Here is a 17,882-nt window from a genome sequence, read left to right on the forward strand (position 1 = left end):
ATATAGAAAAGCTTGTGTGATTTTGTAACTGTTTAGCTTCCACACCAGGGCAGGTAGGAGCTCCTTGTTGCCTAGGCTAAACAAATTCAGTGTGGAAATACAGTCATTCTCCTGGTTTAATTGCTACTGGCATGCAACCTTGCTGCAATAGCAAGCTTACAGTTTGGAATTACCACTAGTATTAATACTGGAACATTTCACCAAAATAATAGCTCCAGGACAGAGCACATCCATGAAACAAGTGCATCCCAGTCATGCACCACAGTGTAAACTGCACGAGACTCATGGCATACATTCTGAATAAAGCTTATAAAGAACCAATTACTTCCTTCCTACTTACATCTTTAGACAACTTCCTTCCTACTTAATGCTTTAGACAAGCATTATCTATGCTGGCCCAACAGCAAAGCTAAGCACTTTCTGCTTCATGTCCTAGCTGTAGGCTTAATTTTTCATTACAGCTCAGGTTCCCTGATAAGATTACAAATCCAACCAGAAATCCAAACTATTAATGCAAAGTTACTTCACAAAAACAAACAAAACAACCACCAAAAAAAAAAGAAAAAAAAATCATGCAGCAAGGTGGCTCACACAAATTGAAAGCAACTATGTCTATTTTACATCTCAGGCCTGGGAGGCTCTGACTCCATTGCTGGAACAGTTCTCTGCTGTGTGCAGCTGCTGGTCTGGGCACTGCCCTGCCAGTCTCCCTCAGCTCCAGTGCACACAAAGCAGCAACACCTGATCCTGGGATCATTTCTGTCTGCTGAATGCTTGGCCACAGCTCCTTGGGGACATAAGGTGAAGTCTTTCCTGACAAGCTGCTTCAAGGTCAAAACCCATTTCTTTTGCCTTGACTCAATTAAATCAGCTCTTCTTGGCAACTAATACTTCTAAATCAGGCATTTCCCAGCTGCTCTCAGAAATCATCAATGCAAATCACTTGTGGTTTGTCTGCATCAGAGTTCATAGTCCCTTACACACTGGAGGTAGCACAGATGCTTTCAAATTAAGTATTCATATATTAACTGTTTCAAATTGCCTTAGAAACTTAAGTCTATGGTAAATGCCTCACTGTAGTCCTGATCTGTAAACCAACTGAGATGGTTACCGACCTGCCACAAAATTTGTGACCAAGCATCTCATTCCTCCAAGCCCTTAAACATCAGACAACAGAGGAGCTTCTCTGGTTAAATGAGACCTAAGAGGACAGTGCATGAAGGGAGTGCTCCCAAGGTTTTCCAGGAGCTAAGAAGGAACTTCATCAGGAAATGGAGAGCTCTGAGTTCATATAAAATGGTGTGTGAATGGCATACTGGTAGTGCCTCAAGGCCAGGGAGGGTATTACACTGAGGCTTATATAAAGCTGTCATAATGGGTCACACATTTATTAAAAGCTACAGACAGATATATCTCTATAATAATCCATAACTTTACAACAACTTTTAGCTGTTTCAGGTAGTTTTCCTCACCAGCACCAGAGGACTGGATATTAGCACAAGCTATAAACTCTGCCTTGCCAACTGCTATGAATCAGGCAGCAGCCTCCCCCACCTCTGACTTCCACCCCACGGCTGCACTCAGCTTCAACCACTCACCACCCCTGCTCTTACAGCAAAGAGGGAAAGAGGGAAAAGGGAAAAGATCATTCCACAGTAACAAAGCTCTAGTGTTTTGGGCAACCTTGTTTCCACTTAAAAGAATTTTTCTTAGTAATACAGACAACATTTAAGGGATGGAGAAAGGAGGCAAAAGGCCGTTAACTCCAGCATATGCTATGGTACCAGATATTTAGAAAGAAAAATTGAATATTTAGACAAAACTTAGTAAGGTAACTTGTGGTCTACAGAAATTGTCAGCAAGTATTAAAAAAGTCTTAAGAGGGGGTCAATAGATCAATACTTTTTTCCCTGGAATTTACAGGTTTCTCCAAAAGTCTTAAGAGGGGGTCAATAGATCAATACTTTTTTCCCTGGAATTTACAGGTTTCTCCAAAACAGGTACTTCAAACTTTTTCCAAGGCAGCCTGCTTTTACAGTTTGTATCAAAGCGAGAAAACTCTGTGCTGTTTAAAATTTTAATATTTTGCTACATTATGCTATCCAAACTGTTAATTGTATGCTTTAAGGGATTTCACCACTGAATCTGAAGAAAGGCTAAGGCAAGAAATATAGCAAAGAAGGCTCTTTCAGCTTTTAAAAAGCTTTTTTAAATAAAATACTGTCAGAAGTGGGTTTTTATGGAAGTTTTTTGCTATTGTTTGTGGGGTTTTTTTTTTTAAGAAACATGACAGCTAAGCAGATAGCATGACCTTAAGATTCTCCCAGGAAAGTTTGTTTTCTTCCTGGTTTCAACTATAGACTTTGACTGCCCATGCCTTATCACTTGACTTTTGTTTACACAGAAATACAGAACTCTGTCATCAAATGAAGTGCAACTGTAATGCAGCCCTTACGTAAGCTCAATCACATGAATAATTAGCAAGGCACAGAAAACTACAAATAGCTTATTTCCCAACTCACCATGAGAGTTAACCATTTCTAGACCACTGAACCAAGGATCAGTGGCTGAAGAATGGAAAAAAGATAAATTGAAACTGTGAGAAAGATTCAGGACAGGAAGTAGGATTACCTAGCACAAATTAAAGGAGATAATTTCTTTAACTTGGCATTTGAGGTCAGGACTGGTTTTATTTCAAATACAATCACGTTTTTAACAGTACAAAATTAGATTCTCAATCAAATCCAGTTGACGGGGGTTACATAATATGTCAAAGTGTCAGAATGGACAAAAAATTTATACAATCTTTTTTATCTTTCCTATACTGCCATCCTCATCTCAAGGTATCACAGAGTTTTCAGTTCAGAGAAACAAGGCTGCAGCCCTCTGCTCCCTGGCAGCCATTGCAATGCATTAAGTTGTTTATCTCTGATCTGCAGCAGCGGTGTTGGCAGAGAGGTGTTGGCAGAGGGGTCTTGCAACAGCAGCAAAAATGGAGCAACACAAAGACTCAGCAGCTGAAAAACAGTCCAACAGTGACACTCCACCTAAAACTTGCTGACAAAGCAGAAACTACTTCAGTACCTCTAGCAATTCTTGCTGGGGCTTTAAAAAAAATACAAAAATCCACACCACAATGAAATCTGATATGTGTAGTCCTTGGTTATCTACCTCAGCTAACAATTTAAACTTACTAGACCAAGACTCAAATGCAAAAAAATAGGCCAAAAAATAGCTTTTCCTTTTTAAAAGAAAAAGCCCTACACCCCACAAGAGAGCCTCTTGTGTCATCTGTAGCTCTCCATTATCTTTGCATCAGTCACAAGCACACTGAACTGAGCAAGTCAAGTATGCAATGGCACATAACAAGGATATCCAGAAAGACTCATGCAACTGATGGACAATTTCTGGCTGTCTTTGAACCTTTCAGACTTCACAATGAAACTGCAAAGTCCATGGCTCTACACTATCCTGGCATCCCTATCCAGCTGTGGAGGACTCAAGGTAGAACTCTGAATGTCCATTTCTTTTGGAAACAGAACTTCTCAGCTATTTCCAAAGTAACTGAAGACATGCCATACCCTTGTGCTCCAATCATACCTAGATCAATAAGCAATAGGAGTCTCCTCAGCACTGAATCAACACTCACAAGACAGACTCGTTGTTACTCCAACACCACAGCTGGCCCTATAAACAGCAGTGGACCTCCAACTCTGGGTATCTTAACCCTGTACTGAAGAAAAATATCTAAAACAAGTCACACAGATGATTTAATTATTTCCAGTTTTGGAAGTGAAGTGGCCTGTGTCCCCTAACCACGGATTAGCTCAGCCTGGCACACAGAAGCAAGGACCCCTAAAAGGTCTATGGCAGCACCCACCCTGACACACAGGAGTGTACCCAGAGGATTCCCAGCACTGGTAACAGCTGCAGCAGAGAGAGACCCCTTCAACACAAAAGTATCTCCTACATTTTATTTCTTTATTATCAGAACAGAAAAATAATATGATCCCAATTCAAGTTACTTGTGAGCAAAGGAGAGGACCTCATACACATTTGCTGTGCTGGAGTGCCCATCCCCCTCTACACCGAGGAGGTGGCAAAAGAGGAGAGCAACTCTTACAGCAGGGCAGTACATGGCAAACATTCTGTCCCACTGGATATTCCCTGGGCAGACATACAGTCTTGAACAAAGGAAGTCTTCTTAAGGTGAAAACTGCATGTATAAATTAAAGAATACACATATAAAATGAGCAGTTACTCTGCCCAGCTAGACTACAATCAGTCATATTTCCTTGACATATCTGGTAAAACTTAGAAGTCAGTAGCATTTCCTAGCTACAATCTGAGAAATCAAAAGCATATAAATTCAAGAGACAGATGTGAGCTTTGAAGCATTTTATTCAGTCTACCAATACATTCCTCTCTTTTAAACAGATTGAACTTCAACCAGACAGCTCTTACACATACTAGGCAGATATCCAGCAATACAAACCAAACTGAATGTGAACTTTGCCCAGCACTCCACATGCATTTTATGAATACACAAATCTAAATAAATAAATCAAGTGAAAAAATCTGTTCTTCATATACAAGACAGAAACTGATAATGCACAAATTAAAAATAATTTCAAAAGAAATTATTTGGAAAGAGAGTCAATGCTTTGGGTTGTATTCACAACAATATCACATGCTTCATGGGATAGAAATGTGTACAATAGTCAGTGATTTTTCTCCCATACAGACGATTCTGTCTGAACAAGCCAGAAGAACTGAAAGAATGAAACATGAACTGTCTCAGGACAGGGAAAGAGATTACTCTATGAGATGGCTGAGAAGAGTGCATCTGAAAAGTAAAGAAGCATTAAACAATGATGGAGGGTAATTATTACCCTCAGTCAGCTCACATAAAATAATGAGTAAGCCTCAACTGTGGTAGAGAAAATGTAGACAGTGAGCAGCACATATTCCTGCTAGGAGAAAAAGACTGTTAGCCCAACCTGAATCACACTCTCACAGCTGCAATATCACATTTACCATGAAACAGTCTTCAAAAAGGTAGTGGTGGGTCATATGAGGAGAAAGAATAGACTTTACACAGAAAGAGTACAGCAACCATGCAAACAAACAACAAAAGCCTCCAGTACTTCACCCTGTGATGCTTACAACACATTATCTCCTAATAGCAGCCTTATCACCAGCACCACTAGATGACTGTCAGTCCCCCAGGAATCTGATCTATCATATTCAGAACTCAGCTGGAGAAGAGGCTGCACCCCCTTTGCTGAAGGTGTCCCCCACATCTCTCCTTTCCAACAGACCATAGGCACAGAGCTCTTCAGTGTCTTCTTGGCTTCCAGGCCTTGTCTCCTCTCTGTCGGTGCAGAAGAGAGGATTACAAAGACAAAAGGCCCAAGCTCCTTTCCAGGGTTCACACTGGGAAGACAAGAGGCACTGGTCACAAAATAAAGCAAGAGATTTCCCGGTTCGTCTCCATTCTCGGCCTGCTGTCTGTGCCTGGTTAGGCGTAGGATGGCCTTGGGACAACCCGCGCTCCAAAGGACGAGAGCACTCTTCAGATTTTTCAGTCTTCAATATTGTTTATTAATTCTTATCTACAAAGTTGTCTCCCAGCAAGACAGCCATGGGCGCACTGACCTCCCACTGGGCGGTCGTCTATTTTTATACTAAAAACTACGTATAAGATATTTACCTTTACCTTTCAATACCTTTTACCCTTATTAACAAGTGCACATTTAATGTGAACCAATCCCAAAGTGCCAGCATCACCATCAAAGATGGATGACAAGAAGAAGAGAAGGACAGGACACGCCCTAATTCCTCCATCTTGTCTCCCAAAAACCCCTCTGTACCAAGATCCCAAAACCTGTGTTTTCACCCTGTAAATAATCAATTCCTTCACCACTTATCCCCAAGTGATCCTCTCGTCCTCATATAGGTGGCACATCCCGTGCAGGGTCAAAATCCAACCATCAAGCACTTCTGGCAACATTCCAGGATTCACAAGCCCCCCAAGGGTTACCTCGGCAACTCTGGACATCAGGAGTGATGTGCTGAGTTCCCACAAGTTCGGGATAAGGAAGAAATCTGACCACCAAAAATCAGAACAGTCAAGTACTGGTTGCCCAGAGACACCGATGAATCTCTGTCTCAGAGGTTTTTCCTAGAACCTAACTTTGACAGAGCCTTGCAAAACCTCACCTGAATTCAGTTTTGACAATGCTTTGAGGGGGAGGCTGGATCAGATGACCCCCTGAGGTCCCTTCGAACTTGGATTAATCTAGGCTTACACTCCCAAATCAGTAAGGCTTTACTGTTCATGAGGACATTGTCACACCTCTGTGAGCACATTCTGACATTTGAATGGGATCATTCAATTGTGCTGAATTCAGGTCCTGGCACCCCACATGCAGCTTCACAGAATTACAGACATTTGGGGTGGAAAAAACCTCTGAATTGTCAGAGTTTATTCACCCACTCTACCTTTCTGGACCAAAGTATTATTTAATTAACCAATTAATTAATTCAACAATTAATTAAATATTTAATTTAAACATTAACCAATTAATCCAAAATTTTCCTGGCTTACCAGTCTGAATTGTTTTGAAGAGTTTCCTGTATGGACAATTTCACATCTCCATAGACAAAGCACAGGATTATTTCCCTCCCTGTTCATTCCACAATATCCATCCTTACAATGGATAAATATTTTCTCCTCTCTTGTACTTTTCTTACTGAAATTTAAATCTACTACACTTTATTGACTTCACCTAGAGCATAAAGAACATTTTATTCCCTTCCACTCCATACTTGACTCTTGGTATTTTAGGATGTGTCTTACAAATCTTCACTCCTCATATCTCACATGGAACCAGACATGTTTTCTAGACAAAGAACCCTTTCCTGCCTTTTTCAATTCCTCTTAGCCCATATTTTTTGTGAGCAGCAGGACACAATACCTACCACTAGACATCAGCAGTACTGAACAAGAAATTATTTCTTTGCTCCTTTATAAAGACTACAGGTTCTACATACACTGAGTTTCTTCTTTTGCTCCACTGCAACACTGCTGTTCCACACTCATGAATAATGTGTGCATTCCTCAAACATTTGCCTACAGCAGCAGCAGAGAGTGCATCAGCCCTTTGTTGTTAATCGAGTATCTCCCAAGATGTAGGTCAGCAACATTCTATGCAAGTTCCCTCTTCCTGAGGAGGCATTTCCACACTCAGCATCCTGAGAGCTGGAAATCAACAGGAGCAGGGGCCAGCCCTGTTCTGGGGGCTGCAAGCACAGAACAAAGCACTTTCATTTGAAAAATCTCAGCTGTGCAATGTTTCTTGGAAGTCCCAGCCTATGATTCCTCTTCAGGGCCTACCAGGGCTACACTTGTTGACATTTAGAGAACAATGAGAAGTCCATCTGTTCCTACAAGCTTTGCAAACAACAACAATGAAATAGATCTACAGCAACATTTTAAAATGCAGAGCCAAGACAGTGGGTTGACTGGCCAATGTAGATCACTTTGAAGATTGTGTGAGGAAGACAAAGAAAGAAAAAGAGCAAACAAACAAAAAAAAGACATCCATAAAACAAAAAACTGAAACAATGAATCAAACAAATATTAAAGAACCCCACAGACACACCCTCCAAGAGCAAATTCAATTCAGCCCCAATTCAAACAAAACCCTTTCAGGAGTAGAAAAATAAAAAAGAACATTAATTGTACTAAAGTTTAACTGTCGAATAGTTTGCTTGCAAATACCAATTCAGTCCTATCTCTCATCTCATTTTTGGAGCTTACTGAACACCAATCCACTTTTGCTGAACTCAGAGTTCTTCTTGTAAAGATCAGAATGGCAATTTTATTGTTCCTGAGTGATGGGCTGACTGATCAGATTAGACAGAAGCATAAGCTGCACTCTAAGTGATGTAGATTGAACAGGTGGCCTCCCTCTGATCTACAGCCTCTTCAAGCACAAGCAGAATCCTTCTCATTTCAATCACCTCTAGAAAATATGCACTCAGATACTTAGCCATCCTTAGCCTGACATAAAAATATTTTTCTGGTCTTTAATGCATTTCAAATAGCTTGCTCCTAAAGACATCAGCCTTTCCCAAATACACCAGTAATTTACATGCATGATATAATTTTAACTAAAAAAATACAAATAAATAAATAAAAATAAATAAAAAATAAAAATAAATAGATGGTAACAACTATAATCTACAAAGTAATATGTATGGATAATAATTTTAAGGAAAAATTCATTTACATTACAGAGAGAGAGTTTAAAAATTATTTCACATGTACGTAAAGATTAGACTTCAAAAAGAACGCATTTGAGACTAGGGAATGAAATAAACCTTACCTGGGCAACTTATGCAGAGTGACAACTAAAGCAATATATTGTTTGCTTAGTAGGTAAAAAAAAAAAAAAGCAGTCAGCTACTTCCTCCAGATCAAAGTGTCTGGTACAGGCACAATTTTTTTTACTTTCACAGAAATGAGTGGAGAGGAGAGGGAGAAGCAAAGCCATATATAGAATTTTTAACAGTAAGACTTTTCATGGAAGGTAATGACTAACTCAGGTGTTTTAGCAGAGTTGGTTTTCTCATGATATTACATCATGTATTATTTATATCATGTTTACTTTGAAGCTATGTCTTTGGCCTGAGGATCTTATGACATAATTCTAAGATGACAATAAACAAAGTGCCAGGGGAGCATGGGGAAGGAAAAGCAGGAAAAGAATATTTAAAAAAAGACAGATATTACCATCTGCACTCATACCTCTCTTGTATTCTCATACAGGTGGAGATGGGCACACAGGGATGGTGTCCTATGACAGAATCAAGCACAAAATAAGACAGAGGCACTGCTGCAGTTGGTAAATCAATACCACAGAGAGTGATTAGCAACTCTAGGACCTTGGGATAATGAGCTACTCAGAATGATACAAAAGGTCTCTGGACTCATCTCCCAATTAGTCCCATGCTTCAGGAAAAAATGTCCAACAAAATGAACACTGAGGATTACTGACTTTGTATTTCAAAGTTAATTAGGTAAGTATTCTGAATAAAATATATACACACACATCTTAAGTCTACCTTTCTATCACTTTATGCCAAGAAGTCTCACAGACAACATGGTATGAAATACTTAAAGGAACCCAGATACGCCACTTTCTACACTTTATGCAATATTAGATGTTTTACTATGCATGAGAAATTTCCTAGCAAACCTGCTAGCGACCCTAAAATTATACAAGACTGTATTTCATCATTTGCAATGTATTTCTAGAGGATAAACTCTTCTTCTGTAGTTTAAGCCTATCATCGATGATTTGCATAACTTCTTAAACAACATTGCTAACAAATCCTGTATTTAATATAGTTCCTTGACTGACATTAGTACTTCACAGCTATGCAGCTTCCCAGCTTAATATGTCACCTTAAATTTGTTTTAGCAGTATTAAGCAAAGGATAACTAACATAATTATAAATGGAAAGAAAAAAACAGCTCATTGAAAAAATACACCACTTAAAGATAATAACCAAGAGGTTGGAGAATTGACTCAAGATGTGGAATACCTTTTTTCAAGGCCCCAGATGAGATTAGACCCAGTACACAGAGAAACTTGTTTGATCAAACTCTTCCATTATCAAAAGAGAACACTGCAGAAAAGATAAAGTGTCAGACTTTGAAATGTCTCACAAAAGGGAAACATTTTCTGTCTAGTCCTATTATCCATAACATTCCATGTGTTCAGCTCTGGTAGCTGAACTGGTAATGCCACAGCATGCTGCACTCCTGTAACTCTCACTCACATTGAAAACACTGCTTTACTCATGCTTTTACAGGATCAGTTATGCTGAACATAAAGGGAAGGGAAAATAAGTATCCTTCAAAGCTACAATATCCAAGAGGAAGCATTTCAAGAAACCTGGAGTATTTGAAAGTTACTATGGAAAGATTACATTAAATCTAAAATGTCCTGCAAAGAGACAGTTATTTGCTAACCAACTGAACCATGCAGAGTTCCTACAGCAGAATAAATGCAGGAGCCAACAGTGAGACACTAAATTACCTAGACAACAAATCCTTTAGTCCATTTTTAAATTCAACAATGGAAGTGCACTGTTCAATTTGAATGCCTCTAAATTGATGTGTATAGTCAAACAATCACAACCTTTTACTGAGGTCTTGTTGCTCTCGGCTTTCTGTGTTGGAGCTGCAGAGCAAACAGGCTCAAGGGATAAGTCATGCATCTTTGTTAGGTAGAGTTAAAGATGCTTAAAGGGTGCACTGTCCCAGCCAGCATTTGACAGCTGATTTAAAGAAAAAAAAATTTCTTTACGCAGAAAAATAATTATTCCAGCAGTGGCCAAGTCTACCAAATCTGCTGAGGGTACTACTAGAATAAAGGAACAGACGGCACTCACTCCTCACTCTTTATTTCCATTCAGATTCCATTCAGGAAATATTTTATGCTAATCAATCATAATATCTGAATCAGCAGGTTTTCACATTTTAGAACACATTTTGAATGTTTTGATTCTCTATGCATCAAACTCACTGTGACACTAACCTTATCTTTTCAATATTCTCCATTTGTATCTTGTTGCTATAAAACAGATCAAACAAGACCATTTTTGAAAAATAAGGCAGCATTTCTCCCCTTACACTGGATCAGATATATTTCACCAGAGAAAAGTGGAAATTAACACAGAACTTTAAAAAAATCAAGGAAGAATAGGAAGAAAATGAACAAAAATTTAAAACTATTCAAGAGAAGAGAAAGAGAGCATAATAAAAAGGCATAGCTCGTGTAGTTACTCTTGCTAGACTTGTTCACATTTGGTTTGATTTCTAATTAAACTTTCTTGCTCACAGTTCAAATGACACTTCTCAAAGAAGTGTTTTACATGGAAATAATATTAGTACAACAAAAAATTCTCTAGCCACCACAGATATTTAGTATTCTGCTGTATTTCCTTTAAAATAAAAAAGCACCTAAAGTTGCTTGATTTTGCCAGCAGTAGTCAGGCAACCTAACATGAAAGCAGGAATTCCAACAGCATCTCTGAGTGGGCAGCAAGGACAATCTATAAAAAAGGCTTAAAGCAAATCAAGGGATAGCAGAGGGAGGGAGCAGGGCTCTCTTGATCCCATGCACAAGGGTCATACAACTACTACAGAAGAATTTACAGATGTCACACAGTAAACCTGAAAATGTGAAGCCCAAAGTTCAGCAATAAAGGAATGTCTAGGCCAACAGACCATAAGTAGTAAAGAAAACACCATTAAATGGAAATCAGTGACTAACTCAATGGTTTTTCAAAGCAAAGTAAACTCCCAAGTCTTCTACAAACTTTGGGAAGTGACAAGTTAAAAATATAATTGATCCAAAGGCATGAGCAGACTGCTGAGGTACACCAACCACTGCTTTTTCTTCTTCCTAAATTCAAGATACCCATCTTTGGCAAGGAATCTGTGGCACTAAGGGAAAGGTCCAAGTAGGATTTCTTTCCCTTTCATCCAAGAATGAGTTTGTGTTTACAAGACGAGTGGTGAAAAGGGAAGTTTATTTCCTAGAAAGCAAGATCACAGATTTCAGCCTGCCCCAAGCAATATCAGTAATGGATGATCGAGTCAGATATTATGAAACCAGAATTCATTCAGCAGCAGATGGTGCCCTGTCTTTTCTTCAGCTAAAATACAAAACATACCAACGGGGTAAAGTTTCAGAGAAGGACAAGGGGATGTTTGTGTAAGTCAGAGAGCAAAGAAAAACATCAAAACTAACAAAAAGATCTGAAACAGAAGCTGTCCATTAACAGATTCCATGCAGAAGAGTTATTTCCCAACAGCTTGCTATTTAATGCTGCTGATAATTTCTCTTTTATTATGTGGGGCATTCTTGTGTACTTACAGACTGCTGAACTTCATTAATATAGTTGGATATTATTTCCCAAAAAAAACTTTAACAGCTGATTACAGATCAGAAATAATTACTATCTATTTAAATGAAAAGTTTGGTCCATTCTAAGCAACCAAGGGATAGTACTGTAGTCTATTGCTGTTGCTTATCTGGTTACAGAATGATTTATGAGGATGCTTAGCACTGTATGGGAAGCATGAAATTAGTATCTCAAGAGCTTAAAATATATACGACAGCATACATGTCCATTCATCTAGCATCTGAGGCTCTGTTCATGGTGGGAAGCTCAAACACATCTGTAACTGCCTGCACAACAGCAGCCCAAGAAAGAAAATCAATCTCAGCTGCCATCAAAGTGCTTCAAAACACGCTTGTCTAAACAGGACAGGTTCCTTTCACTCTCTTCATTCTTTCCTAGTGTACCTAACAATAGCTGGATCTAGCACAGAGGAAAACAGCCTCACTATAAAAGCTTAAAAAGAAAGTGCTTTAAAAGAAGAATGATGCAAAAATGTGAAAAGGTAGAGGGAGGCATGACAACAAAGAGCAGATTCCATATGGGGAGGGAAAAAACCCACACAAACTAGTGAAGTAGGGAAAAAACCCTACACAGGACAACCTGATCACACAGTTCAACAACCGGGGATATGAAAAGAATTCCATACCAGAGCTTTGCAATGGGAAGCTAAATTTGCAATGGATGAACATATTCTACTTGTGTAATCAAAAGCCAAAACTGTATCCCAATGCCATACCACAGTAAGCTTTAGTTGTAAAAAGCTCTAATCTCCACTAAACTGAATTAGTAACCAATGTGTTTTTCCAGCTTACTTCATCTCCCTTTTGGAAAACCAGAAACAGAAGCTGTGTGGTTTTCATTCATCAGCTGCACTTATTACTTCTACTGTTACTAAAAACATTTACCTGGAGACCCATTACATTTTGCACACAGTTTCCATACTTGGCAAACATCAACATTTCACTTTTGTGAAGCAGCGTCACAACATGTTGCAGATACCCAGGGTGGGTATGAAAAGGAAATTTTTTACACATCTCAAGGCAGCAGAACTAGGTACCCAGATCCCAGAGCCTCTCTACACACGTGAGGAGGAATACAGCAACACTCCTGTTCTTCACTTGAGGGATGAAACAAAGCAGATTGTCAATCACAGCAGATGAAGCAGCACCAGTGAGGCACTTTTACCAAAGCAGGGAAGAGGGGAGATACACACAGGCATACCTAGGACAATGAGAAGTGGAAACTTCAACTACTCTGTTCTTTAAACATGTCTGATTATGAAACACCATCCCCTGAAGCTTCTCTGTGTTCTGCCCATTAACACAGTTTCAACTGGGCTCCATCTTTCACGAGAACGTGCCCAATGCCAAAGCTCTTCAGCTTCACCAACTGGCAATACAAGTTCTTTTATTGTCCACTCCCCCTGAGGTGTCACCCAAGCATGTCAGAGTGACCATCTCTTCACTAGTGGTCAGCTTGTACAGCAATTCAGTTTTTCACACTGTACTTATTTTCTTCTTCTGTTTTAATACAGCATCTCTAACAAATCAACATTGAAACTTATTATCTGTACATCCAGAGCCTTCACTGACTCCCAGTGGATCAAGGCCATCTTTCACCTTTGAAGGGCTAGAGGACAGACATTTCCTTCAATGCTCTGCACTGTTATTTGGATCCTGTTCTGGAGAAGACACAACAGACACCCTTCCCTGCTTTATCAGGTACAGTCCTCCATACAAGACTTCTGGTTAGACCTATCCAAACATTACTGTTCTCCAGAAGTTCTTTGGCTTAACATATATCCAAAAATGCAAAGGACTGAAATGCAACTTTGATTTCTTAGATCACCACTGCTAGAACATCCTAAAATGGCCCTAAGCCACATGGAGCAAGGAGAGGCACTAACTGTTGGAGCCATTTCAATTCCTGCAATCCAGCTCAGGTCTAGTTAAGGATAAAAGTAACTGCACACTTCTTGGGTGACCCATCCAGCCCCTTGCATGGGTGATACAACAGCTCTGAAATGCAGTTACAGACATAGACCACTGGCTGTTGAGAATCTAAGGTGAGAACTTCATCCACCCGACACACCACAAGCCTACAACACTGTATTTTGCTGGTGGACAACACTAAAGTTGCAAGAGACAAGAGTTAGAAACTACAAACTACATCCTTTTGTGAACTTGAAACAGTTGCCTACGATGTTGATAACATTTCATAGCCTTCTTGTCAAAAGTTAGTCTTCATATGCTGAAAAGACACTTGAAAAAGGAAGACAAATTTTAGACTTACAAAAATGATAGTTTTTCACATTTAAAAGAAAGTTCTCTCATCAGATGACTGTCATCTATCATGGGGGCACTCTGATTTTATGTGAAAAGACACTACACACAGTCAGAGAGCAAAGCTCTTTGCCAAAGTTGCACACCATCATCCACAAGGTCCACAAGTCTTTCAGTGTTGGGTGACTAGAGAAAAATGTTTTCTTAATTGGGGAATTTAACATTAGTTTCTGGATTATCTGCCAAACTGTTTCCAGCTTTCATGCTTCACTAAACCAGAGCTCATCAGTCACAAACCCATGATTACACTGAAGAAAATGGAGAGCAATTAGCATACAAGATGATAGCTTAAAGCTGGTGCTAATTGGAAAGAATGAAGTATTTTTCATTCCTGTTGGATACAATTAGGTGAGACAACCAGGTTCTGGAAAAACAATTTGCTAAACAATTTCAGTGATGTCTACTCTGTAACCTATGTTTAAAGTCTAAGCAAATTCATGCCTTTGCAGTGTATCTTGCAAGCATGGGGGTTGCAAACTAAAAGCTGGTCCAGCTGTACAGAGAGCCTTGCTCAGAAACACACATACAAAACACAACAACTAATTCATCACAACTGTGGAGATCATTACTGAACTGAGCTCAAGTCGCCAAAAAGAGCTGAAGAGCAAAACCAACAAGGAAACAGAATATAATGCTCATAATGCATGGTACAGCATGGCACCAATACACACTGAGATGCAAAATCAGTTGAATTACAGGACTGCACAAAATATACAATCAGAAATAAAAGAAAACGATCTACAAAGAGCTACTGGTGCAAAAACAATTATTGTGCATGCTTTTGTTCGTAAATGCTAAACAGAGAGGGGAAAATATTTTACATGAATAGTTAATTTGCCAAAAGGAAGAAAGCAGACAGGGGGAAAAATGCAATCCTTCATTATTAGTGAACTGCATTCAGGCACAAAATGTTAGTTAGACAATTATACTGCAGAAATATACCTTATATCATTAGGGATTTGTTGTCAAAAACTACAGCTGGGTGACTTTCATTTACTTCTACAAATTCTTTACCATATATTACTCCCAATCTATTTACCACAAACCTACAACTAGAAATGGATCTCCACCAGTAGGTTTTTATTTAGTTCCAAGCTGCAACAAATCTCTGCATTTGTAAATGAAGTTCTATATCACTATTTCTTTTGGCTCAGAACATATTTAATATTTTCTTCAAATGAGAGAGAAGTCTGTAAACCTGTAACACACCCTGTTTTTAGGATCACACCTATCTCATATTTTCCTTTTTAAAAATACAGCCTAATTATGCTTTAGACTAGTACCTCCCTGAACATTATGTGAAAAATGCTTCAACAGATAGCACTCACAAAAGCATCTCTCCCAACAGAAAACGCTGCTGCAATCAGACTTTAAAGAACAACTGCAGCATACACACCACGTTAGCAGGCAGGGGTGGTGCTTCTCTGTTTACTGAAAATGTTACTGCACCACTCCCCCAACTCCATGTACCAACAATAGCACACAGTAACATCGCTTATTTCTGCATCCTTCAGAGAAAACAAAACAAAGCTAATAAATCACCTTCTTCATCTTCCTGAACAACCCTTGAATTCTCTAATGCAAGATTGTCCAAGGACCCACTGAGACAAACAGACCTTCCCCTACGGTCTGATTTCTTGTGTTGTAATATTCCAAGTGTATCAGCATAAAGAAACTTCTTAAAAGTAAAGAAATAAACCGACAGTATCACAAATAAATCCCAAATATTGAAGTAACTATACATAAATAGACAAAGATATATGCACATATACATGTATTTCTCCTCATGTTTCAATCATGTAAAGACATCTTGAAAACTGAAGCATCCACAGGCTAAACTGGAAGCTCTTCAAACAATAAAATAGTATTTTCACGTAGAAAACCGAGAAGAGCCAAGAGCTCACTGATGAACAGCAGATTTTTATCTCTGATTAAAGAGCAATTTTAATTAACTGATGTTATAAAATTATTTAAGCTCCCCTCCCATCATGACTTCTACATACACCTAATTCCTATGTAGTGCGAGCAGCCCTATGGGAGTCCATCCCTCTGGTATGTGAGGTTAGACACAGCCTCCGCGGGATAAAAGCCTTTATCCTTCTAAAAATACCAGCGTGTCTCCTAAAGCTCCGTGATGCAAACAGCATCGCCACAGTCCAGGGGCTGCTCTGCTTCCATGAGTAAGCACTACCAGCACCGGGCTATAATTAGTTGGGAGTATTTTTAGGATCACTGCTCAAAATCAGAGAGAAATGACTGGGAAAAACCTCAGAATGGTGGGGGGGTTCCCCTCTCCTTTGGCTATTTCCTACTGCTGTGAGGAAAAAGCGGCTCGGCAGGGGCCGAGGGGAGGCGATCCCCTCTCCGCAGGGAAGATGTGCCGGGCTCCCGTCCCCGGCCGGGTGGGCGCTGGGAACGGCCCCGCCGCCCGCCCCGCAGCAGCGCCGCTTACCTGACCGCCACCCGCACCGAGCTCTCGTCCGGGCCGCCCGACATGGTGCCAAGGGCCAGGGGCGGCCGCAGCCGCGCCGGGAGCTCCGCCGGGCCGCGGAGGAGGTGGGGGCACTGCTGCGGCTCCCCCTCACCTCCTCCTCCTGCTCCGCCACCTCCTCTCTCCAGCCATTTTAGGTGACTGAATGAATAGGTAGGAGCCGCGGCAGTGCAGGGCGGTCCGCACCGCTCCTCCTCCTCCTCCTCCTCCCCCCGCCCCGCTCCGGCCCGGCCCCTCCAGCGCCTGGGCAGGGAGCGCTGTCAGTCAGCCATCGGCGGGCCGAGCCACGGCCCCGGTCACCGACCGGCCCCCCGCCCGCCGGGCCCGCCCGCTGCAGCCGCAGTGCGTCAGCGGCCCCGCCCCGGGCAGCCGCCAGCCTGGGGAGACAGCGGGTGTGAGGGCTCCCGACAGACACACAGACACCGCCTCCTCGACACGAACCCCTTCTCCGCATGCCCCCTTCACACACACCCACACCTCCTGAGGGCCGTGTCTCCACGCGCACCTGTTCGTTTTGTGGGCACACGCTGCTCGCCTTTGCCTTTCCACGGCACACACCCGGTGCTCGCACAGCTCCCCTCGCGCCTGCTCGCCCATGAAGGCTCGGCGCACTCGCCCTGCCCGTGCCCTGTGCGCTGGCTGCTGTGGGCGCTCACGGCGCCTTGCAGGTGCCGGGCCACTCGTGCCTGTTCCCCGGGCTCGCAGGGGCACACGCGAGGCGCTGCCCGCCTGCTGCAGCGCTGCACACGCACAGCTCGTCCCCACACACCTCTGCACTCACAACAACACGCTCGGCTCTTGCACACATAACGCACACGGGCTCTGCACCAGCTTCCGAGGCCTCTCTCCCGGGAGAGAGAGGCCCATCCCGCTGTCTGGGCTGGGTCGTTTGCCCTTGCTCGTATTTCCCTTTCCCAGGCAGGAATGAGATGTCCTCATTCCTCCTCTGGCCCTGTGTGGCCCTCACGACCCTCGTGCCCTCAGGAGCACACAGTTGTCCCACCTTCCTGGGGCACTGGCAGCTTTGTTTGCCGAAGCTGCTCCAGCCAGGCATCTCTGTTTTC

At 41.4% G+C, this 17,882-nt stretch overlaps 1 protein-coding gene across 3 annotated transcripts in view; it reads right to left on the reverse strand.

Annotated features, from left to right (window-relative positions):
* KIF21A (kinesin family member 21A) overlaps positions 1–17,005 on the reverse strand; it is an 86,930-nt gene extending 69,925 nt beyond the window's left edge. For all 3 annotated transcript variants that reach the window (XM_058805740.1, XM_058805741.1, XM_058805742.1), the window contains exon 1: positions 16,780–17,005. In XM_058805740.1, coding sequence (XP_058661723.1) covers positions 16,780–16,823 — 44 coding nt within the window. In that variant the 5' untranslated portion in view covers positions 16,824–17,005. The remainder of the gene's footprint in view (positions 1–16,779) is intronic.
* Positions 17,006–17,882: the final 877 nt, after the last annotated feature.

Source organism: Ammospiza caudacuta, chromosome 5, assembly GCF_027887145.1.
Source record: "Ammospiza caudacuta isolate bAmmCau1 chromosome 5, bAmmCau1.pri, whole genome shotgun sequence".
NCBI lineage: Eukaryota > Metazoa > Chordata > Aves > Passeriformes > Passerellidae > Ammospiza > Ammospiza caudacuta.